The sequence below is a fragment of the Taurulus bubalis genome, assembly GCF_910589615.1.
Source record: "Taurulus bubalis genome assembly, chromosome: 3".
NCBI lineage: Eukaryota > Metazoa > Chordata > Actinopteri > Perciformes > Cottidae > Taurulus > Taurulus bubalis.
This window is the reverse complement of record NC_136591.1, coordinates 37,833,057-37,857,677: the sequence shown is the minus strand read 5'-3', so window position 1 is coordinate 37,857,677 and position 24,621 is coordinate 37,833,057. Positions and strand designations below refer to the sequence as shown.

Here is a 24,621-nt window from a genome sequence, read left to right as displayed (position 1 = left end):
ATTATTGTTCCTTGTGCATAAATCAGCACTGAGCCAACCTGCAGTATTGGATGTGGCCACTAGGTGGTGCTACAGTCAAAGCCCAGTAAAACAATTGCAATAACATAAATGCATAAATCTCATCTGTGTACAAAGCCCTAATAATCCTAAAGAGGGTTTATTCTTAACCAGTCGGTTTGATTGTATATATTTTCATCCGCATCCAAAATGTAGATAAAAACTACTTCAAGTTTTCTTTTGTTAAAAACAGAAATGAAGAGGATCGTGCTCACGTGTGTTTCTCTTTCTTGTTGTCCTTTCTTTAGAGTTTTCCAGGCTTGCAAGGAACAGACGGTCAACCGGTATGATTCCTCCTTGTTCTGCTCGCCGTGCATCAATACATTATATTATATAATTATATTATATTATACGTTACATAATCTATAAACGTTGTGTACGTTAAATGCAGAGTTGTGACCCGGTTGTGTTTTCTCTCTGCAGGGGGTCCACGGTCCTGTTGGTCCGACAGGCTTTCCTGGTCCGAGCGGTCCCGAGGGATTCAGCGTACGTAAACTAAATCATCTGATCCTCTTCCTCAGACTCTTCATCTCACACTCAGCTATTCAGTTACATTTTCACGTTTAAAACACAGTTTGTCTTAACCTGAGGAGCGAGTCATTATTTTAACTATAAACTAATAAAGTAAATGAAATGTAACACCACAACATGCTTAATTATTACCTGAAGTAGTGTTAATTAATTCATAAAAGTTTCAGATGATATTATAATAAGTCATTTGATTCAGGAGTTTAGCTTTTATTTTACGTCAAAATGTTTCTTTTTTTGTTTAAGTTCATTTAAGTTTTTTTTTTTATTTTGGGACGTTTTATTTAAAGTTTGAGAATAAAGAAATAGTCCACAATTAAGTCATTTCTATTCAATTATTAGTTAATACTATTAATACATCATTCGTCAAACATATTTTAAAGTTATAGTATCATTTAACGATATAAGAATGTTTTTTATTTTTATTTTTGTTTTTTATTTTTTTATTTTCAGTTGAAGCATTGTGAATATTATTTCTGAGTCTGTTTTTGTGGTCTGTCTCCAGGGCCCACCCGGTCCCCCCGGTCCTCCAGGACCAATGGTGAGTAAAATAATAGAGTGCATTGATTTATTATATTATATTTTAGTCAATAAGGTTCAGTCTGATCATTTAAAAGTTGTTGCTTTTGTTCCTCCAAGTGTGTTTTGTTGACCCTGTTGTTTTTTAGGGGAGCCAGAGTGACGGATATATCGGAGAGAAAGGAGACAAGGTACGCTTCATAACTGAAGACAACACACACACACACACACACACACACACACACACACACACACACACATTCTCTCTATTGACTGTCTGTTGAGTGAGTGCAATGTAAGCCATTTGGACGATTAATTTGCCTTTTACCAAAGTATTACATTTGTTTGTTTGGTGTTAACCTGAGGGAGCAGGCTTAGAGCGCTTTGTGTGTGTGTGTGTGTGTGTGTGTGTGTGTGTGTGTGTGTGTGTGTGTGTGTGTGTGTGTGTGTGTGCTTGTGAAATGAATCGTTTGGACATACTGCATGTTAAAATCTGGCTGGTTGGCCCTTCTTCTGTTCAACACATTAATTCACCCTCCATCTCTCCTGCCCTCCTTTAACCCCACCCAACCCTGCATTCCTCCATCCTCCTCCATCCCCATCCTCCTCCTCCCTTCTTCTCCATCCCCATCCTCCTCCATCCTCCTCCCCATTCCTCCTCCTCCATCCTCCACCTCAATCCCTATCCTGCTCCTCCTCCATCTCCTCCTTCTCCTCCATCCTCCCCATCCTCCTCCTCCTCCCCATTCCTCCTCCTCCATCCTCCTCATCCTCCTCCTCTTCCTCCTCCTCCTCCTCCTCCTCCTCCTCCTCCATCCTCCCCATTCCTCCTCCTCCATCCTCCACCTCCATCCCTATCCTGCTCCTCCTCCATCTCATCCTCCTCCTTCATCCTCCACCTTCATCCCTATCCTGCTCCTCCTCCTCCATCCTCCCCGTCCTCTTCCTCCTTCTCCATCCTCCTCCATCCTCCTACATCCTCTTCCTCCTCCTCCATCCTCCCCGTCCTCTTCCTCCTCCTCCATCCTCCCCGTCCTCTTCCTCCTCCATCCTCCCCATCCTCTTCCTCCTCCTTCATCCTCCTCCATCCTCCCCGCCCTCCTCAACCTCCTCCTCCTCCTCCTCCTCCTCCTCTTCCTCCTCCATACTCCACCTCCATCCCTATCCTGCTCCTCCTCCATCTCATCCTCCTCCTTCATCCTCCACCTTCATCCCTATCCTGTTCCTCCTCCTCCATCCTCCCCGTCCTCTTCCTCCTTCTCCATCCTCCTCCATCCTCCTACATCCTCTTCCTCCTCCTCCATCCTCCCCGTCCTCTTCCTCCTCCTCCATCCTCCCCGTCCTCATCCTCCTCCATCCTCCCCATCCTCTTCCTCCTCCTTCATCCTCCTCCATCCTCCCGCCCTCCTCCTCCTCCTCCTCCTCCTCCTCCTCCTCTTCCTCCTCCATCCTCCACCTCCATTCTCCCCATCCTCATCCTCCTCCTCCTCCTCCTCCCTCCATCCCCAGACTGATATCCAGACAGTGTGTTGCATCCGTCTCCTGTTTGATAAAAAGATCCCATGAACCGCTCCTCGATTCTGTCTGGTGTGTTCCTTTAAATGATCTGTGCTGCCGCTGAGACGAGTCACAAACTAATCACATTTAAATCACACCTGGAGTTATAATCAAATCTCCCCCCCCCCCAAAAATCTAAATATATATAATTAAAATGCAGTTTGTGACTTGACCGGTGGCAACACACACTTGTTTCCCTCACTGTTGTGAGACAGTTCAGAGACGCTAGATGATGAAGTTTTAATGAAATCTTAATCCGTCCATGCAACATCTTTCATTTGTTGACATTAAATATTGAAAAGTCTCCTTAAATCAAAGGAGGCAAACAATACAAACTATTACTTCAAACTTCATCATCGAAGCGCCTGAGCGTCTCTCTGGAGGATCTGTGGTGTATCTGGTGCTGGAATCACTTGCTCTCCTTCCCATGTTGCCCTTCATCCCCTTTTTGATCACGTTTGGGCATCCTGGTGAACTCTGGGACCCGCGGTTCATTTGCCTGCTCTTTGACTCCTCCCCCTCCACCTCCATCCACCCAATCACACAAGGAGTACTAACAACTTCCTCACACCCTGCATGGCACGTTAAGCTCAACACAGCAGACACACACACACACACACACACACACACACATTCAGGGCTGAACGGAGAGAAACCTGCTGACATGCGTCGTTTTGTAGAATGAAATTAAAATTGTCAATTCTGAAAATGGATCACCAAGAAACTAAAGATGACGTTTCCCTGAGCTCTCTCTTCTCCTGTTCTTTCACTCTATCATCTATCCATCTATTCATCTATTCATCCATCTATTCATCCATCTATCCATCTATTCATCTATTCATCCATCTATTCATCCATCTATCCATCTATTCATCCATCTATTCATCCATCTATCCAACTATCCATCAATCTATTCATCCATCCATCAATCTATCCATCTATTCATCCACCCATCCATCTATTCATCCATCCATAAATCTATTCATCCATTCATCCATCCATCCATCTATCTATCCATCGATCTATCCAACCATCCATCAATATATCCATCCATCATCCTTCTATTCATCCATCTATCCACCCATCTATCCATCCATCTATTTATCCATCTATCAATCCATCTATCCATCCATCTATCAATCCATCTATCCATCCATCTATCTATCCATCTATCCTATCTATCATCCATCTATATATAGATAGATGGATAGATAGATAGAGATATCTATCCATCTATCCATCCATAAGTCTATCCATCAATCATCTATTCATCCATCCATCGATTCATACTTCTATCCATCTATCTCTCCATCTCTCCATCTCTCCATCTATCTATCTATCTATCCATCCATCCATCCATCCATCTATCTATCTATTTATGTGGCAAAAAGTATGTGGACAATGTGCTTTTTGGGCTTTTAGTTTGAGATCATTTCTTGGTTTGTTTTGTGGATCTACGGCACAAACGGATATTTTAGACAACAAAGGTTTGTTTACATTTTCCTGAGCAGACGACACAAAGTGCTTCACAATTAAATCAAGAAGAAGAAGACTGAGATTAAAACATTGTAAATGTAAAACAAAAAAAAGATACAAAATAGATGCGGCCGAACAAGAGACATTGTTTTGTTTTTTTATTCCACGCGTTCTTCCTCCTACATTACCCACAATGCAACCCGTCGGTTCAGGTGGGACCTGACGTAGCAGCAGAGATGACTCACGTCTCGCTAACTCCAGATTTTATTTTCATGCCCAAACCGAAGTTGACTCGGGTGACTAATAATGTTTGAGTGTCCACATACCTTTGGCCATGTAGTATATTTGTCTCTTCCTATCTTTCTCTATTTCTGACATGTTTTCTTTAGTCACTCCTGTCTCTCTCCCATCATGTCCTCCTTCCTCTTCCTCCTCCTCCTCCTTCTCCTCCTCTTCCTCCTCCTCCTCCTGATTGGCTAACGGTGTGTTGTGTGTATTTCGGACTCCAGGGCGACGTGGGTCTTCCCGGACCCAGCGGTACTCCCGGCGACGGGGCGCTAATCAGCGAACAAACTCTCACTATCTACAAAGGAGATAAGGTAACACAGCAAGGGAAGGTTAGGAGCAGAGGAAACACACACACACACACACACACACACACACACACACACACACACAGAGATGTGGTGGGGTTTCACCATAAAAAGTGGTGAAAAAGAAGGTCAGTAACAAAACAGGCAGCAGGCTGTTTGTTGCAAGAAACTAAAGGGTGAATAAAAGAGGAAGAGGAGCAGTGATTGCAGCAACCTTTACAGCCACGGGGGAGGAAGAGGAGGAGGAGACTTGGAGAGAAGTGGAGGAGGTCGGTCCAGCATCTTTTCTCCTGACACTTTTTCTACAAGCTGAGCCGCTCTGGAGGCAAAAATAATCACAATGTAATAATAGTATGTGGTTTCTGGAGCTTTCAACCACATCTCATGACCTTCAACAGCTCGTTAGCTCCAGATATGGTGGAAAGCTTCCCGAAACAACAAGGTTTCATCCTCAGAAATACATAAATAATTCAACATAAAACGATCAGATCCATTCTGCCTCCAGAGACTCTTGAATTGTGATGAAAGTTTCCAACCGATGCTTCCTCCTTCCTCCTTCCTCCTTCCTCCCTCCTCCCTCCTCCCTCCTCCCTCCTCCATCCACCGTCGACTTCCCCAAATGCCCCAAAACGCCTGTCCCCCGTAAACAGCTCTCTCTTCCTCCTTGGTTACGCTCTCCAGGGCGACGTGGGCTCGCCCGGTGACCCCGGCCAGCCAATGAGCAATGGCCTGGTGGAGTTTGTGGGTTTTCCCAAAGGAGACAAAGGAATGCAGGTTTGTTGGACGACGCCGCTCTCCTCGCCGGGACAAAGATGGACGAATAACCGCCGCGCGTCCTCGTCTTTACCGGCTTCTCTTGGTCATTCGCTCAAACACTAGACGGGTGTGGCCATTAGTTTCATCTAAGATAAGATAAGATAAGATATTCCTTAATTAGTCCCGCAGGATTACAGCAGCAGACAGGTAAAGTGCACACAAGAGACACATAGTCAAATAAAAGTAATATAAATAAACAGTAATACAACGGTAAAGAATCCACAATAGCAGTATTATATATACAGACAGAATAAAAAGTATTTATATTCATATCTCTCAATTCAGTACAATGTACTTGCAGTGACGTGAGACTCGCAAAAGATAAATTATCATCATTTTCAGCATCTTTACTATTCTTTTTAATAACTTTTTGTCAGCATCATGTCATGAAGCTGTTAGCCTTAAACACTGTCTTTGTTGTTGTATTTAAGGACCCCAACATTCAAGATCTAAGCTTTTGTTTTCATCTTTCTGATGGCATGATGGTTTAATTTGATAAAAAAATACACTGTTTCTTATATTTTCCGCACATTTCTGCACATAAATTCCGCAAAAGCGTCCTTGAATGCACCAACATGCAGCTTTAATATCACTTAATGAGATGCAGCTTTGACTTAAAGCCTTCAGGGAATCAGATGTTCTTTGCGATGATGAAAGCTGACATAAAGAAACCTCCCGGGAAAAGAGGAAAAGATGAAACTACAGTTCAGCTCAAAGCCCTCAGGTGAACAGGAGAAAAATCAAAATATTCTGAATCTTCGCCCTCGTTGCACAGTGCGCCCTCTATGGGGCTGGAAGAGCGCTGCAGCTGGGCGGGACGCCTCAGACATCCTGTTGAGCCTCATAGTGTTCCCATCACCCAGGAGGCCAGTTTGGGAAAAAGGAATAAATTCTGATATTATCCGGATAGTTTTTGTGTTGTTTTCTTTCTTTCACGGGCGTACAAAGGTGAGTTAAAATCCAAAGAGTGTTGAAGAGTTACTGCAAGGCGACGCTGGTCTCATGTTCACCTGTGTCTCTCTCTAAGGGTGTGCCCGGCCCGAAGGGCGTCCGAGGGTTCACCGGCACGCCCGGCCGACCCGTAAGTGCTTCTTTCTCTCCCAGAAGCTTCACATTTTATTAACGCTGCTTCTGTGCAATCCTTTTAGAAATCCCACATCATCTTTTTTTACTTCATTCCAGGGATCCTTCGGCTATCCCGGTGAATTTGGAGAGAAGGGCATTCCCGGATATCCTGGGGCGAGAGTAAGAGCGAACAGCTGACTGTGTTGCACCACATTAGAAGTCGAATTGTGCGTTTTTTTTGTCGTGTAATCCTCGCGTGGGGGAAATCTGTGGTCACATATGTCGTCTCACCTTTCCTTTCCCTCTTCTTCTGTGGTGGACGTCGTCTTTGATTTCACCCAACAGGGTCCTCCTGGTTTTAACGGGCCTCCCGGAGCTCCAGGACAACAGGTGGGTTTTGATTCAAGAGCTAAGAAGTCAATATTATGAGCCGTTATACAGAAAACACTCATTTCTGATTGGTTGATGAGTGTCAGGTGTCAATCCTGTATCACCAAGTCATTTGAAACTGTACATTTAGGCAACTTTCTACAGGACCAGTTGAAGGTGAAGCTAATTTAATTCTGGGTTACTGACTTTAAATGATTATTATTTAAAATGTCCTGCAGTGATGCAATACGTACTGAGTGACTTGTAGCAGAGCCACAATGTAAAAAATACAAGAACAATTCCTAAATTCCATATTTTATTTAGATAGGAGTATTAATGAATTATCAGAAGTAAGTTTCCTCCTTTCAGAATGTTAGAAATTATTAATATATTAACATTACAGTATTTCTTTATATATATATATATATATATATATATATATATATATATATATATATAGTACTATCTTATAATTCCACTCAATGCATCAATGTATTTGGTGACTAGCTGAAGCTGTCTGATGACTGTAGTCGAGTAAAATGTATCTATTTGCCTCTGAAATGTAACAAAGTATAAGCATAAAGTTTCTGAAAAATTGAGAAGTATCTCAAGATAGTACTTGACTACAGTACCTCCCTAAATGTACATCTGGTGATGTCCTGAGAGATAAAAGAAGGGATGAGGGGGAGGAGAAGAATGCCTTCATGTTCCTATAAAATGACATAACTTAACTGTTTGTTTTTGTTGTCCTGACAGGGTTACAGAGGTACTCCCGGTTTCCCCGGGCCAGCAGGATACGCAGGACCAAAGGTAACGTGTGTGTGTGTGTGTGTGTGTGTGAGTGTGTCTGTGTGTGTGTGTGTCTTCATCTGCGTCTACCTGTTGACATTGAGTGTTTTACTGTGTCCCAACTCCATACCACATATGACAGCAGACAATATTTAATGTACTAGCCTTCATAGTGTGCAAGATACAACACTCTTTTACAGTTAAACAATTCATAAATCAAACTGCACCTTTAAAATGTCACTGCCAATTAAACTTATAAACAAAGACAAAGCAAACTATCTTTGAAAAAAAAGTATTTTTTCTTGTATTTTGACGTCTCCCTGGAGCTCTATTATTACTTTCTTTCCTCTCTAAGCTCCTCCCTCTGACTTTTCCCCTCCATTAATATTTAGTCACTCTTCCCGTATGAACACTCTCAACTTCTTCCTGAAAACCTGCTTAGAATTAACTCTATTTGTACCATGAATTTGAACAGTCTTGCGATGCCCTTTTCTCACCAGTAGATGGCGCCAGTGCTTCTTAAATGTCATTTTTTTCTTTTACTGGCAGTAAAAGAAGAAAATCAGATGAAAACTTAGCTTTGTGATGAAAATAAATATCCTGTAAGTCATTATATTGACAAATGTTTGTATTTCTCTGTACTTTTGTTTAACTTTTTACCTTCCTTGCTTTTACTCGGTCGCATCACTCCATCAAATCCCCGCTTACGTGTCATTGTGTCCGGAACGTGTCTCTAACAGGGAGACCAGGGAGACCCCGGAGCACCGGGACCTCCTGCCTACGTTAGTGGTGTAAACACTGCGGTTCAAGGTAACGCACAAACCCAGTCGCACAACGGAATCGATCACTGGGAGTTGTGGTTTAATATGTGCGAGTGTTGAGCGTCTCTTCTCTGATTGGCTGCAGGACCAACAGGTGACCCGGGTCTCAGTGGCCTGCCCGGGGCCCCCGGTGACCGGGGATTCCCAGGATACGCAGGACCCCCAGGCCAGCCGGGAGTTGGTGGTTTTGGCACCGGTATAGACTCTACATACGGGTTTGTCTTCACATTAAAGTACCGATTAAATTAACCCAAATCCGTCCCCGCTTCCAGGTTTTTCCGGATCCCCCGGTTTTCCCGGGACCCCCGGCCCGAAGGGAGAGAAAGGTAACCAAGGCACACCGGGCTACGGCTTCGAAGGAGGCCCCGGCAGCCCTGGATTCCCCGGACCCGCCGGCAACCCCGGACCTCCGGGCCCCACGAGTACGTTCACACACACACGACAAAGCTCCTCACAGGCGGTCCTGATGAGGCTCCCGATCGCAATGAAACAAGCAAATATTTAAAAAGTTCCCCTCTTTTTTTTTAAATTTGTACCCTGTTTATGTTGTCTGCTGTTTATTGCCTCGTATGAAAGGAGCTAAAATAATTCAATGTGTTGTTTTTCGAGGATGCAGCCTCTTTATCATCCTGTCTCAGAGGCGTTAAGAAAATAGATTTTGCACTTTTACCGGCCATAAAAGCCGGTGTGTCTCTGAAAGTATAAGACCAGATGGAAACAGACTTTAAAGCATCATGGCTGACTGATTTAACTGTCCTCCAAGGCCTTTCCGTTCCACCCTGCGTCATCTATCCCGAGTGGTCCGGGCCCAAAGGCAGGTATCCTAAATGCGGCCATATTGCCATACTCGCCATGGCAATATTGAGCCCGCCAAAGTGAAATTCAAATACAAAACACAACTTTTCAGCCGGCAGTATCTAACTGCCAAAAAGCTTTTTTACGTATATAACTTAACGCTATACTCTGTGGAGGGTGCGGTGGTAAGTATAGTCGAGAAGACTTGGATGGGAGGGCCTCTCTACTCCAAGCTGCTTTTCTCCTCTTTGGCCACAAGGTGTCGCCCTGCTGCCGCGCAATTCACTGATTTTACATGGACGTCAATGCATGGCAGCGACGTTGTTCGCAAACAGGGATTTTATTTGTATGGGCACAAACACGTTAAAACGAAGGAGGACAACAACAAAAAAGAGAGAAAATGATAGCAGTAACAATGACAATGTGTTTTTATTTTAGTTTGTTGGGAACATTTCATCTCTACGACACAGTTTAAAGGGATGTTTTGTAGTGAGGTTCTTATCCACAGTCAGTGTTTATACCGGCAGAAGACGGAGTTTGGAGAAACTAAAGAAAGTCCATATCGGTTTATGTGTACGCTATATTTATAGTACTTTCCCTTGCTTTGACCAGAAGCTATTATATTCTCGTCAAAGCCACTAGACTCCATTGACAAAACCAGCCATTTGACCTCGCAGCACACAGGGGTTGCAGGTCTACCGCTGCCTCCATCGGTTCTTTTTTTGGTGTTTGTTGACTTTGTGTGTTTTAAAGGGTAAGTTTGGATTCACCAAAGTCACACAACAACACAAACTAACGACCCGACGGAGGCGGCGGTGGACCTGCAGCCGCCCTTCGTCCTGCGGGGGTAAAACCATTTTGTCAATGTAGTCTGGTAGCTCTGAAGAGAGCGTAGATAACACCATTAAAAGCATTGAAAATATTCAAAATATAGTGAACAAGTAAACTGATATTATAATTCTTTGCTGTCTGCTTTTCCGAACTCCACCGTAATACACTGAACATGGATAAGTAGCTCATACAACGCAACTTCAAATAATGTGTACTGTCCCTTTAAAGCATTTTACAGTTTCACTGAAACAACTATAAATACATTTGCTGGTGGGAGACTCAGCTCAATAATGATTCGTCACCCTTGACACTAGACACGGGTTGTTCTCTCCGTCCTTGACCTTAGAACATCCATCCACACATATATAATATCTATATTTATATAATATAGTTGAATTGTTGGCAGTTTGTCTCCTTTGTTGGTGTGGGTGCCAAACTGCAACGCACTCTGCATGCTGCTTGTGGCAGCTCTTCAAGGCCACTTTAGTCGATGTAAAATCACTGAATATGTTCAAGTACCAATGCTGTTTTATATTTGCATACGATATAAACAACAAGTTAATGCTTTTTATTATTTTTGTTATGTATAAGCATCTGTCGTCTTGCAGCAGCTGCTGAACTCTTTCATTTTACTCGCTGGCCAAAGAGACTAATCCTGATTCCACGCTGTGACGACGAGCTGCACTCGCACTGTGCTGGTTTGAATTAAACACATTTTGTATTTAATAAGTGCATGTAAAAAATAAGTAAGTAATAATAAAACATATAATTTTCAGTCAGTGCAGTTCAGCTCAAGTTCAAACAGTGTGAAATCTAACAGCTATTTAATGTGTATGCTGCTTTGTGGCTAATGTACCGTTTTAACCTCTAATTAATTTAATGTGTGTGTGTGTGTGTGTGCGTGTGTGTGTGTGTTGTGTGTTGTTTGTGTGTGTGTGTGTGTGTGTTCTTGCAGGTACTCCCGGAGATCCCTCTACTTCAAGCCCTGGACAGCCTGGGCCTCCTGGCCCCAGAGGAGAGCCGGGTGACAACGGATACAACGGCGGCAGAGGTACACACACACACACACACACACACACACACACACACACACACACACACAGAATGGAAATTAATGTTTTTAGACAAAATCCACATCCCTGCAAGATAATGACTTGATAAATAAACACTTATTTTTGTTGTTTGATAGCTTATATTTCACATTTAATTGAAAATGTATATATTTATATTTTGAGGCATCACTGCTATTCTTTATCCAATTAATAGTAATTTACGAGGAACTATGTGTTTTTTTTAAGTGTCGGTTTTTGGTCGAATAGTTATAATTGTGCGCCCTGCACTTTAAAAAAAGAAATATATATCTATACATTTTGGACATTTTCCCAAATTCTTCCTCCAGGTGACCCCGGCGACTGTAACTGCCGAGGCGGCGGCACCTCGGGGTTGCCCGGGATCCCCGGCGGCCCGGGGGTCAACGGCAACCCCGGCTATGCCGGACGGAAGGGCGAGCCGGGTGACGGCGGCACGCCGGGCTTCAGCGGCGTTCAGGGCCCTCCTGTGAGTCGGACTTCTCAGCGTTTTTCCCGCGTTGCCTCCCCTTGTTGTGCGTCCTGAAGTAACGACGCTCCTCCTGCAGGGCCGCGCCGGGGAAAGCGGATACTTCGGGCGCAAGGGTGAGAAGGGCACGTCGTTCTACCCCAACCTGGGTTTCGGGGTGAAGGGAGAGCTCGGATCCACCGGGCCCAGAGGCCCACAGGGTGAAACTGGAACCGCCGGCAGAGACGGGCAGCCCGGATTCCCCGGGACCCCCGGACTCCCCGTGAGTGACCCGCCGGTTTGAGTTCTGAAGAGAAAGAATACGGATTCATATCTTGAAACGACGTTTCCTCTTGGCTCCGCCTCCCCAGGGTGACGGCGGCTACGGCACGGTGGGAGAGAAAGGTTTCCCAGGGTTCCCCGGGACCAAGGGACGGCCCGGCGGACCCGGAGAACCCGGCCTCGGATACGCCGGGACGCCCGGCTTTCGCGGAGAGCCAGGAGACCCCGGAATTGATAGGCTGCCGGGGCAACCGGGTTTACCCGGACCGAAAGGTAAGTGGTGAACCGGGGAGGAGTGTGTGTGTGTGTGTGTGTGTGTGTGTGTGTGTGTGTGTGTCTGTGTGTGTGTGTGTGACATTAAGAGAGAGAATAATAAGCAAGATAGAAAGTGTGTGCATGTGTGTGTGTGAACGTGTGTGTGTGTGTGTGTGTGTGTGGATGTAATGACATATTCTCCCCACAGCGTCAAACCCTCGTCCTCACATCCCATCCTGTCACTGTCCACCCTCAGTGCTCTGTAGTTACCATAGCAACATCATCCTAACACCCTAAACCAGTAGAGGACACCAGTCCTCACAGTCCTCACAGTCCTCACAAGTCCTCACAAGTCCTCACAGTCCTCACAAGTCATCACAGTCCTCACAGTCCTCACAAGTCCTCACAGTCATCACAGTCCTCACAGTCCTCAAGGTCCTCACAAGTCCTCACAAGTCCTCATAGTCCTCACAAGTCATCACAGTCCTCACAGTCCTCACAAGTCATCACAGTCCTCACAGTCCTCACAGTCCTCACAAGTCCTCACAGTCCTCACAAGTCCTCACAAGTCCTCACAGTCCTCAGAAGTCCTCACAGTCTTCAAGGTCCTCACAGTCCTCAAGGTCCTCACAGTCCTCAAGGTCCTCACAGTCCTCGCAAGTCCTTGCAAGTCCTCACAAGTCCTCACATGTCCTCACAGTCCTCTCAAGTCCTCACAGTCCTCACAGTCCTCACAGTCCTCTCTGCAGCAGCACCTGAAGGAACGACCTGTTAGACTTTCTCGCTGCAGCTTCCTTTTTGCGCTTACACGCTTCTTCTGCAGCCCATAATCTCAAATCCATGAACTGCTTCCTCATTGACGCTCAGCGATGAGATTTATTTTAATTTTTAATTTTATGGTGATTGCGCAACAGCTACTGTGCTTCTTTAGTCTCAGAGGATTTTATTCACAAATCAGGTAATAATTTGAATAAGTTGGATTTGGTTGATCTTTAAAAGGAGAATGCTGGTGCTTATATTGTTTTGTGATAGTCATCCTGTTTTGTGTAAAAGTGAATAAAACTAACAAACAAATATTACAAATATTAAATATATATTGAATTAAAAAAAAAAGAAATTAAAAAACTAATTATTTAAAAAAATTAAAAACTAATTATTAAAATTTGTCTGAAATAATACCACCATGGAAAGTCACAACTTTGAAATAAATAATAATGATAATTATTATTATTATTATTATTATTATTATTATTATTCAGACATCTTTATTAACTGGAAGTAAAGTCAATGTCAAACTAGGTTTAAAAGTCTGTAAAAACAAGCAATAAAACACATAATAAAACACATAGATGTAGATAAGACACCAGCAGCCTCCTCCAGACTTCCTGTATTCCTCTTCTTCTTCTCCTCCTCTTCCTCTGAGACTAAACGACACAAAGTCCTCTCCTCTCTCTCGAGCCGAGACGCTAATGCTGAAAAACTCATTAATTTTGCTCTTAATATGAAGGTTATTGGTTCTCACATGAGCGGAGAGAAGAGGAAGAGAGGAGCTCTAGACTTTCTCTCTCTCTCTCTCTCTTCTCATTGAGTGGAATAATCTATTTTGAAGCATTTATTTTTTTACATTGCATTCCAATATGCTTTTTGCTTTAACTGAATGAGCCTTGAATTAATTGAATGGAATTGATTTGCTGATTTATCTTGTTTGATGAAAGAAAGATTGAATTGCTTTATTGGCGCATGCAAATGATAATGACTGGCTTTATGCTGCATCTTCTCTCTCTCTCTCTCATCTCTCTCTCATCTCTCTTCTCTCTCTCTCATCTCTCTGCTCTATCATCTCTCTCTCTTGCTCCATCCATCCCTCCTTCCCTGTGCATGTGTATCTGTCCAGGTGAAAACAGCTGTGAAGGGGTTAATGACGCCGGAGAGGGAACGGGTGGGTAACTAACGTTTTCACCCACCAGCAGAGTAACAAACCGTCAGCTCTTTAGACCAGGCGGCCCGGCCACTGGTGCATTCTGGGATACCCCTCCTGCTCGGCCAGAGCTTATCGGCCCGACAGGAAGTGACATCATGAGATGGAAATTAAGAGTGCCACTTTATTCAGTTAATCTGGTTTCATCATGTGTTCACAATGCAAACAACTTGGTGTGTTTTCTTTTTTAGTGGAAAGAAAACATACCCAAAAACACGATTAGGTCTTTATTTTACTGCTTTATTTATTAGTATCTGTCGATTTCTCCTAAATCCATCAAAAGTTACCATTAGTTAACGCCTCCTTTGCAGATATAAATACTTTAGAAAACTTGTAATACGAAAAAATTATTATCTCAATGGAAGCTTCATGGTTATATTGATTATTTAATTTGTTTACACTCTTGTCTCAGACAATATATATATATAGTTCATTATAAGATAATAATACATTAATAAATAAGAGATCCCGCAGTGGGGAAATTTGAAATAAATACGTTATATACTATTATTATACTAAGAAGCAGAGCTTCTTTATTTCTCGTCTCTGCTGACATTCAATTAAAAGTCCTTTAAATTAATTCAAGTGGAGAAACTTAAACAAAGAATGAGATTGAAATACTACTTTGTGCCTATCATTGTTTGCAGTGTGAACACCTGGTGTGCGTCACTCATAGAAACCTGACCTAAGCTCAGCTGAGCATTGTGGGAAATGTAGTCCTTCGCCCTCTGAGAACAATCTCAGGGATTCCACTTTTAAAACACAGTTGTTCTCCTCTTCCTCTGATCAGAGCTGCTGAAACCTGGCGCATGTTTTCAAGCCCTGCCTGCTTTTGGGGGGAGGGGTCAAATATGGAAATAATAGAACTGATTCCCCAACACAAAATACAAATCATTGCTTTTAACTTTTTATTCATCATACTCTCATGTTTATTTAACATTCTTAATTGGGATGAATTTTGCTACTAACGACATTCAACCTACAACGCACATAATAATAACAATAATACCCATGATTCAACTCAAAAGGAACATTTGGGGTGAATGGAGGCGACAGACAATCAACGCTGCTTCTCAAGAATTTACTGTTTGAGAAATGATGATATGAGTTAAAGAAATATTGTGTAATTGCATAATTCTCATTAATACTCGACATGTATTACATGTAGTTGTTCTGTTTGGATTTACTGTACGTGTGATTCAGACTTATTTTATTTGATGAGTTATCTCTTACTGTGTGCACAAGTTGCACAGTGTGTGTCTGTCAAAGTGTGTGAAGTGTGTTGCTAACCTGTGTGTGACCGCTGCCAGGCCAAGTGTTACCGTGCTCCATACCCGGCGAGGGAGGAGACCCCGGTTTCCCCGGAGTACCTGGACGACCAGGTACGATCACCAACGCGCCTTTTGTCCTCTTCACACAGTTTGCACTTCTTAAATGTGACGCACTAGTTTTCATATCTCATTTTTAAAATGTATGTCATCGTGCTCCAAATGTTTTTCTGTTAGAATAAGATGTTTTTGGATTGGAGCACATTTTGTTTTCGCTCCAAGCTTTTTTCAGTTGTCTATTGCTATTTCTTATTTTATGTTCCTTTATGTTCTTAAGATTAATTTATTTATTAATTTATTACTAATAACAACATTTTATTTCCTAGAGATGTCACTTTAATCGTCATCTGTTCAGGTTCTCACTCCTCATGCTCACAATTCAAAAAAAATTGAAATAAATCTCCAAAGTAACAGACTTCCTGTGAAGAAGAGTATTTTCAGAGCAACACATATGAAAGTTTTTAGGAACTAGATTCATTTGAAGGTTTAATTACACATTAATCTACTTAATATGATGAAATATATATTTATTCTCAACTATCTGTTTGTTGTTTACCATATGTATATATTATTGCACTGTTTATTGTTTTTATGATATATATATTTTTTTATTTTAATGTTTTATGTTTTATTTATATTTATATATATATATATATATATGTCTTTGTTTTTATTATTATCTATGTATTTATTTTTCATTTATTTTTATCTTTATGTATTGTGCAGATTCCTCTCATGTGCAACGTGCTTGGCAAATAAATAATTCTGATTCTGATTCAGAAAAACTTACGACCTCAAAGTATCCATAAAAATGGCATTTAAACCAAATGAACCAAACTCATAATTATAATTCTTGTGCCCGTCAGGCCTTAAAGGGGAGCCCGGCTACCCAGGAAACTCTGGGCGTCCCGGGTTTGACGGTCAGAAAGGAGAAAGAGGAGACCCCGGTTTTGGAGGCCAACCTGGACCACAAGGTAAACCGGCGTGGCCTCCGCACTATTTGTTCTCCAGGTCGATACAAAAAGTGATCCTGCCTTCAACCCATCTCCATCTCCTCCACCCTCCTCCTCCATCAGGCTTCCCCGGGCCCAGAGGGGATCCTGGACTTCCAGGTAGTCCGGGACAGAGTTTTGACGGCGGCAGGGGAAAAGACGGCGTTCCAGGCCGGCCCGGGTCCAAAGGTCAGCCCGGAGAGGTGCTGGGGGCCACACCCGGGGTCCCCGGACAGAACGGGCGACCGGGAATCCCTGGAGCGAAGGGGCTGCCCGGGACGCCCGGAGGCTCTGGATTACCTGGTGGGTCCCAGACAGAGAGATCTAGATACATTTTGTCACGTTACATTTTACAACCTCAGCTCCTATAATAAGTCTGTATTAAGCAGTATATTACTTATCCTTATTAAGTGCAAGCATGTCCCCATTGAAACCCATTAAAATAATGCATTCTTTTATATCGGGCTTTCAATCTGGAGTCCTGGCTTCAATACTGTAATTTATACTGTAATGTTGCTAATCATTGACATATCTGTGGAAAAAAAAATAAAAATCCCCCCCTAGCATTTAGTTAATGTTATGTTCATGACTGAAATTGGGACATAATATTAGTATTTTAATGGAAGATTTAGGAAGGGAGCTTTTTTTTGCCTCCAATGTAACAAGTGGGAGTTTTTATTCATCAATATGAATATTTTGAGTGTAACAAAAAAATAAACTAGCATTTATTATGCAGAAAATCTTTATTATATGTGGTTGTTATGCTCAGGGGAAAGGATTTAACTCAGGGACAGTGGAAGAATAATATTTTATGGCAGTTTTTGAACTTTTTTTAGAGAGCTCTACAAGTGTTAAATCGGGCATTTCTATTTTTGATAGCCGGCTAGTTCAAACCAGAAATACTTCCTCCAAAATGACAGTTACAGTTGAATCAACGCCCTTTTAAGCCAGTTAATACTGCACATTATAAACGACATAGAGGGATGATTTATTGCAGGACTATTAGTAGCAGCTAGGTGAAATACTCTGTAGCTGTATTAGGAGTAGTAGTCGTAGCATTATTAGTAGTGGTACACTACATTACAACACTACATTCACTACACTACTAACCCAACACTACATTCGAACCACAGACCCTCTGATTGAAAGACGGGCATGCTAACCACTGAGCCACAGTCGCCCTAGTAGTAGTAGTAGTAGTGGAAACAGCAGCGTCTGTAATGCCTCTCTTCCTCTGTCAGGCGGTGACGGACGCTTCGGGGTCCCCGGGCTGAAGGGAGAGCGCGGCGCTGACGGGTATCCGGGTATCTCCGGCCTTCCCGGTCTTCCCGGTGAGCCGACTTTTGGCATTCCCGGTCGGCCTGGATCTCCCGGCGGCAGCGGACTGAGCGGATCACCAGGTGAGGGAGAAAAGGTTCCAGCCACTCCGTCCACGTCTCACCAGACTTCCTGTTGCATTTTTTGTGGGACATTTTAATCTCACATGTCTCAATGGGAGTTCTTTCCTGCATGATTGACAGCAAAAGAAGAACACATTATTTAGTTTAGACCTCGGCTGTTGTCTTTCTCTCCTCATCCTTTTCACTTTTGGCCCCTTTCACTATATTTCCGTCACGATCCTCCATCGACCAATCAGACGCCACGGTTGCCTGTTTGGTTCCTGTTGTTTATTTGATCTCTGCATCCCCCAAAAGAATGTCCTCTCTTCCTGTGTTGTGTTTCTCTCTGGTCCCGTGTTTCCTCCTCATTTCTTCCCTCCTTTTTCTTCACACCACCACCATTATCTCCACCCATCCTCTCGTCATCCCTCCATCCTTTTCTTGGTGTTGGGTCATTCGCTATAGGCTGCCAAGGTGAGACACTCTCTTCACCGCTCACCCATCCATCCACACCCTGCTTCCTCCTGCTGTTCATGCTCGAGACCAAACGCTTTGATGCAACGCTCCTCCGCCTGCTCTCCATTTCTCACCTGACAAAATGTCCATCTCTGTAGTGCAATTAATGTTGGAGTCAGTGGGGTGTGACATTGTTCTTTGTTGTGTTGTTTTCTAGGCAATCAAGTCATCAAATTATCAAATTATTCTGTGGACAGCAGCAGAGTAACGCTTATTTAAGGACAATATACTTATACATATTTTTGTAATATATGTAATATACATCAGACCATAGTGGAAAAAGTAAAGATAAAAACAATTGTTGTATTACAAGTTTTCTAAAATATTTATGTATGCAAAAGAGGCATTACCTAATGGTAACTGTTGGTGAATTTAGGAGAAATCAACAGATGCTAATAAACAAAGGAGATATATAATGAAACAGATTTTCCTTAATTCTAGAGGAATTATCATGCATTTGCGAGCTATTTTGATCGTGGCGTTGAACAAAAGCAGATGAAGTTGCTCCCAAGTTATGCAGAATCAAATTTCCATTTTTGTATTATTGGAATTATGATTATGGGGCAAATTCACAAAGAATGAATAGCGCTACAGATCGCTGCTCACCTCGTCTCAATTCACACAAAATATTATTATTACAAAAAAGTTATGCAGCCGAGTGCGATTTCTCTTTTTTTTTTGCGGAGGGAAGAAATTATTTGCTTTTTGTTCATATAATAACCACATTTTTCTTAATTTCTTCTTGTTTTTTTCCGCATGTTTAAAATAAAATCCATTACAGAGGAATTGTATTAATTTATTAAATTATTTTGCTGTCATTGCATTGGAAGTAATGTTTCACACCCGACTGAAGCACAGCTGATTCGACAAAAAAGTACAATTCTCCAACCTGATTAATGGTCAGAAAAAAAATGGCTTCAGATTAGATGGACATTTTAGCTGTGAGAGATTTAGAAACAGAAAGTTCTCAAGAAATGTTGACTGTTGATGTTTGTTTTTTTATTTTTGCAGCCGGCACTAACCTGGTAGTCAAAGCAATCTGTACTAGCGTTAGTGTTACTGTGTGCATTTATAGGCTTGTGTGGCAACTCAAGATTTGGGCTCAAACGCTATTTAACAATGTCGCTGCATCGATGACCTTAGAGGCATTTTCTTCACCCTTAAAAGAAGGACTTTTTAATATTTTCAACTCATCTCTGCAGATTTGTGACACGTTATGAAAATGTAACGTCGCTGTGTGGATGTGTTGAATAAGGAGTTCTCTTTTTAAGAACGTGAACAGTAGCAGTAGCACGCTAAACACACTTCAGCCGGTTGAACCTCACTAATTTGGTCTGGAATTGCACTTGTGTTTAAAAATCTATCTCTTGAAATATTTCAGTATAATTACAGATGTGATCTGACACATGTTGAAACCTCTAAATCACTGCATGTTGTGTAAGTAGCCACAATATGTTTGTATCTGATCAAGTGCAATTGCAGCCTAACCAAGGCAAATTGTGTGTGCATATGTGTATTAAGCATATCAATAATGATTAAATTGCCATATTTATCAATACATGTACCAATTGTGTTGAAGGTAAGTAAAAGGTAAGTGTATATTTGTTGGCTTTTAGTGATTTTGTCTTTCTTTTTATGTGTTAGGTTTCTGAATAAGTGAAATGTATGTCTGTATTATATCATTTTGTAATGTTATTTATCTATTAATCCAGTTCTTTTTAGATAGATGTGTCTGTTTATAATGTCGATCATGACCCGTGTCTGACTGGATCTTCCTCATCCATCCTCCGCCAAGGTTTCCCCGGCCGGAAGGGAGAAAGAGGAGACCCGGGTTTCCCGGGACCGGCTGGAATGAAGGGAACCCCGGGACAGCCAGGTACCCCGGGATCAGCGGGGCCAAGGGGACCCCCTGGACCTCCAGGACCAGGAACCAGAGATGGAATCCCAGGAATCCCAGGAAGGAAGGGTAGGCGGGAGCTTCTGCTTAACCTCACAGTGGATGTTCTCACGTCTCCTTCCTCTGACGACAACGTTTTGATTCTGCGTCTCTTTCCACAGGTGAGAGAGGTTTCGCAGGACTGATGGGTTTCCCTGGACTACCAGGGCGTCCTGGGAGTCCAGGGTTTCCAGGAGTGAAAGGCGAATCTGCGGGCCCTGGAAGAGACGGACTTCCAGGCGGTCCAGGATTCCCCGGATTGAAAGGTAGAGTTTCCTTCAGTCGTGGCTAGAAGCAGAGAATGGAGAGGGGCAACATTTTGATGAAAATGTCAAAATGTTACGTTTTTATTTTCTAGTTTTTTCCTGACAGAAGTGTTCGTCACATATTATGTGTTCATGGACCGCACAATAACATGATACTGTGACTTTATCAACATGCAATATTGTCTGTAATACAAGATAAAAATGTAGTTTACATTTTTTTTTAAGTTACTACAATCTTTTTTTTTGTTGACAAAAAAGAAAATACACAACATTATATGTATATGTATACATATAATATTTTGTAGATATGTATTTGCTTTATACGGCTCTGGCAGCTGTAGCGACCTGTCAATCACAGGGTAGGCCCGCCCTAAATCATCCTCTGCTTTATGGTCTGTTTCACTCTAAATTACCATAATTTACTAAATGAACATCATGCTGTATTGAAGAAGACTTGAAACTAGAGATTGAGACATAAACTCATGTTTACAATGTTTAATGAGGAAAAAAATCAAGAGGGAAGTAGAATCATAGAGAGAACGCAGCTTTAACACATGAAGCATAGACTTCTATACATCCAGAAGAGTCACTCCCTGGTGGTCAGGAGAGAGAATGCAGCTTTAACACACTTCAGCATTGGCTTCCCTTTTCAGAAGCGGAGGTTGCCGCCTGACTAAGACTAAATATAAGCCAGCTGACATAATTAAGAGTACAGGGTGCAGAACAGGTCAAAGGTCACCTTGATACATTGTTTTTACTTCTGTAGGTGAGAGAGGATACCCCGGCCTCCCCGGCTTGCCATCTCCTCCTTTCAGACAAGAGTTTGTGGAGAGAGGAGAACCCGGATACCCCGGTAGCAACGGTCTTCCTGGCTTCCCCGGACCCCGAGGTAACACTACTTCCCGTTTACTTAATTCACAACTGCGACACAGGCTGTGTATGTAAAACATGCTATTCTGATCACGGCAACCCAACAAATCCCATAATGTCTACCCCCACTGGTTTCAGGTGACAAGGGTCTGCCAGGTTTGCCTGGTCGTCAGGGTCTGCCTGGACTTCCTGGTTACGCTGAGCAGAGTAAAGGACAGCCGGGAACACCCGGGTACCCCGGCCAACCGGGAACTCCAGGTTACCCCGGGCCGAAGGGAGAATCTGGAATCATGGGATTCCCCGGCACGTCTGGACCACGGGTAAAAATAATAGAACGAAACACTCAGAAAACGTAAGACATGCAACAAGTTCAACCAGCGAGACTCAAGTTCTGACGGCTTCTTTTCAGGGTGATGATGGTACACCCGGTTTTCCTGGCAATCCTGGAGAATTTGGTCGTTCCGGTGGAAAAGGTGAGCATAAAAAAACGAAGCATCTGTCACATTTGTTTATGAATCTGTAGATCCACCATTTGACTCGAGTGTTCTGTCCCCTTCAGGTGCACCCGGTGAAAGCTACGGGTACCCCGGAGGTCCAGGAGCTAAGGGACAGCCAGGAGAGCCAGGCTTCCCAGGTAGGACTCACTTAAAACCACGGCAATACCAATACGTTAAGCCCGTGGGTGTGTGACAGCCGGTTTCATTCATTCGATCGATCATCTCTCTTCAGGTGGCCGCGGCAATGACGGCGCCCCCGGTGACAACGGCTTTCCTGGAAGTCCAGGTTACTCTTTAGTGAAGGGAACTCCTGGTGAAGGAGGACGGCCCGGAATAATGGGTGAGAGAGGCCGCTTCATGTCCTCCCATACCGCCTGAGCCAGACTCAGACAGTAACACGCGTTGCCTCGTCTCCTCCGCAGGCTCCCCTGGTTTCCCCGGGCCTAAGGGCCAGCCCGGCTATCCGGGCAGAAGAGGAGAAGATGGGTCTCCTGGTCTGCCTGCAGGTCCTGGAGGTCCTGGAGCCAAAGGTGAGAGAAATGTCAACTTCCTGTTTCTGCTTGAGACGAGTGAACAGCTTCTGGAGACAAACTCTTACGTTGTGTTTTTACAGGTTTGCCCGGATCCCCTGGTTTGGACGGACTCAATGGCCTTGGTGGACCTAAAGGCCTCCCGGGAACCCCAGGCAAGGACCTCCTTACACACACCAGGGTCACGCTTCTCATGCTTTATGTGGAACTTTGACGGGGTCAGAAGAGAGTTGATCCACTTCAAACAAAGCTGATAGACTTTACTGATCATGGTGCCAGGATCAGCTGGTCCAGTTTGTTTTTATAGACACCAGGTAGTCAAACTGGTTCGAGCCTATCAGACCAGAGCATCTTCAAAACAGTCTGAAACAGAACAAGGTTTCATGAACTCTATTCACATTAGAGCCCCTCTGACACTTGTTATTGTTGCTTTGTTGGGTCCTCAACAGGTAGAACTTTTCATCTTCAACTTCACCTTTATAATTTACTCCTAAACTGAGGTACATGTACAAGAGAATCCAACTGACCCAAGTCCTTAACTTAAAACAACTGTTATTTATTGCATATATACATCTATAAAGACTGTTAGACCCAGTGGTTCTGCAGTTGGAGGTGTAGTTCGGTTTGGTATCGCAATGCATGGTCGGAACATTTTGTGAAACTCTGATTTCAAGATTACATTTTTACAATTTAACCACTCACTTCTCACTTCTTTGAGCCAGAATATTTTGAAGGTTTCTTATCCAAGTTCCGCACCTGGATTATCTTTTTCTCCACAGAGAGTTGTTTTAGAAAAGGTGCAAGTCTAATTTATAATTATTTATTTATTCCAGCATGCATGCAGGAAGAAAAGCAGGAAATGGTAAAAAGTGCAGAAATAAATGAGACAACCAACAAAATCCAGAGCATTAATCAGTGATTAATCAAAATCACACCCGATAAATACTCTAAAGAAACTCAAAGAAACAAAAGGGAAACAGCTCTGCGGTTTGCAGATGTTGGAGATGAGCTGCTGGTGAAGGTTTTGTTGTGTCTGTCTCCAGGTGTGAATGCAGGCGGTCGCCCAGGTGCGCCCGGTGTTCCAGGTTTTAAAGGAGAGAGAGGCGTCTCCTACCCGGGAGGTCCAGGCTACAACGGACAGAAAGGAGAGAGAGGAGACCCAGGTGAGAAGAAGGACGCTTGAAAACGCTGACTTGAGTATATATTTAATGACACAATATCAGAGTCATGACTGTTGGTTGTTCGTGTGTCAGGGGGTACTGGACGCGTAGGGTTCCCTGGTCTGCCCGGACCTCCTGGTCCCACTGTGGGCTCAAATGTTCTCGGACCTATGGGAGACCCTGGTCTTCCCGGACTGGATGGAGAGTATGGTAAGTACATGTCCTCAGTCCAATGTCCTTTTCCTTACTGTTCCTTTCTCTTCCTTTCTCATCATTTCTTATCCTGTCCTTCTTTGGTTTACTTCCTTTCTCTCAACCAAATGCATGTTCCTTTCCTTCCCTTTCTTGTCCTGTCCTTCCTTTCTCTCAACCCAATGTATTTCCATTTCCTTTCCTTATTTCCTCTCCTTTCCTCCTCTCCTAACCCTCGCCTCTGCCTCTCTCCAGGTCTCCAAGGTCCCCCGGGTCTTCCCGGCCCTCCTGGTCCTGGCACAGCCGATGGAGACAGAGGAGACACTGGGCTCCCGGGCTTCCCCGGCTCCCCCGGCAGGAAAGGAGACTCGGGCATCCCTGGAGGCCCCGGACTCCCCGGCAGCTCCAGTTTCAAAGGTGGAGTGGAGCTCCGAATGTTAGTATTTCTTTCGTGTTTCTAAAAGAATTTAAAATAAAGTGAAACTGTGCATCTTTTCACCTTTTCAGGAGAACGAGGTGCGACCGGCTACAGCGGAGGTCCTGGTCTCAAGGGTTACCCCGGTGACCCTGGGTACTATGGAAACAAAGGACCCAAGGGAGTACAAGGTAGGAGGTCTTTGGTGATCCCGCAGGTAGACGTAGATCGTGATGGTCCGGGTTTACATTCACCCTTTATTCCCTCTTTGGT

The 24,621-nt window shown here is 43.4% G+C and overlaps 1 protein-coding gene across 1 annotated transcript in view; it reads left to right on the top strand.

Moving 5' to 3' along the window:
- Nucleotides 1-24,621, top strand: part of col4a6 (collagen, type IV, alpha 6) — a 106,482-nt gene that overhangs the window by 75,897 nt on the left and 5,964 nt on the right. Inside the window, exons 8-41 of the mRNA XM_079215832.1 lie at nucleotides 306-341; nucleotides 481-543; nucleotides 1,091-1,126; nucleotides 1,254-1,295; nucleotides 5,412-5,504; nucleotides 6,574-6,627; nucleotides 6,729-6,791; nucleotides 6,957-7,001; nucleotides 7,737-7,790; nucleotides 8,510-8,579; nucleotides 8,676-8,786; nucleotides 8,863-9,012; nucleotides 9,354-9,445; nucleotides 11,144-11,267; nucleotides 11,616-11,773; nucleotides 11,853-12,035; nucleotides 12,124-12,307; nucleotides 15,578-15,649; nucleotides 16,462-16,569; nucleotides 16,672-16,890; nucleotides 17,829-17,987; nucleotides 20,278-20,448; nucleotides 20,541-20,684; nucleotides 21,451-21,573; nucleotides 21,693-21,874; nucleotides 21,964-22,027; nucleotides 22,114-22,188; nucleotides 22,284-22,391; nucleotides 22,474-22,581; nucleotides 22,665-22,736; nucleotides 23,625-23,744; nucleotides 23,835-23,951; nucleotides 24,189-24,350; nucleotides 24,441-24,539. Coding sequence (XP_079071958.1) covers nucleotides 306-341; nucleotides 481-543; nucleotides 1,091-1,126; nucleotides 1,254-1,295; nucleotides 5,412-5,504; nucleotides 6,574-6,627; nucleotides 6,729-6,791; nucleotides 6,957-7,001; nucleotides 7,737-7,790; nucleotides 8,510-8,579; nucleotides 8,676-8,786; nucleotides 8,863-9,012; nucleotides 9,354-9,445; nucleotides 11,144-11,267; nucleotides 11,616-11,773; nucleotides 11,853-12,035; nucleotides 12,124-12,307; nucleotides 15,578-15,649; nucleotides 16,462-16,569; nucleotides 16,672-16,890; nucleotides 17,829-17,987; nucleotides 20,278-20,448; nucleotides 20,541-20,684; nucleotides 21,451-21,573; nucleotides 21,693-21,874; nucleotides 21,964-22,027; nucleotides 22,114-22,188; nucleotides 22,284-22,391; nucleotides 22,474-22,581; nucleotides 22,665-22,736; nucleotides 23,625-23,744; nucleotides 23,835-23,951; nucleotides 24,189-24,350; nucleotides 24,441-24,539 — 3,661 coding nt within the window. The remainder of the gene's footprint in view (nucleotides 1-305; nucleotides 342-480; nucleotides 544-1,090; nucleotides 1,127-1,253; nucleotides 1,296-5,411; nucleotides 5,505-6,573; nucleotides 6,628-6,728; nucleotides 6,792-6,956; nucleotides 7,002-7,736; nucleotides 7,791-8,509; nucleotides 8,580-8,675; nucleotides 8,787-8,862; nucleotides 9,013-9,353; nucleotides 9,446-11,143; nucleotides 11,268-11,615; nucleotides 11,774-11,852; nucleotides 12,036-12,123; nucleotides 12,308-15,577; nucleotides 15,650-16,461; nucleotides 16,570-16,671; nucleotides 16,891-17,828; nucleotides 17,988-20,277; nucleotides 20,449-20,540; nucleotides 20,685-21,450; nucleotides 21,574-21,692; nucleotides 21,875-21,963; nucleotides 22,028-22,113; nucleotides 22,189-22,283; nucleotides 22,392-22,473; nucleotides 22,582-22,664; nucleotides 22,737-23,624; nucleotides 23,745-23,834; nucleotides 23,952-24,188; nucleotides 24,351-24,440; nucleotides 24,540-24,621) is intronic.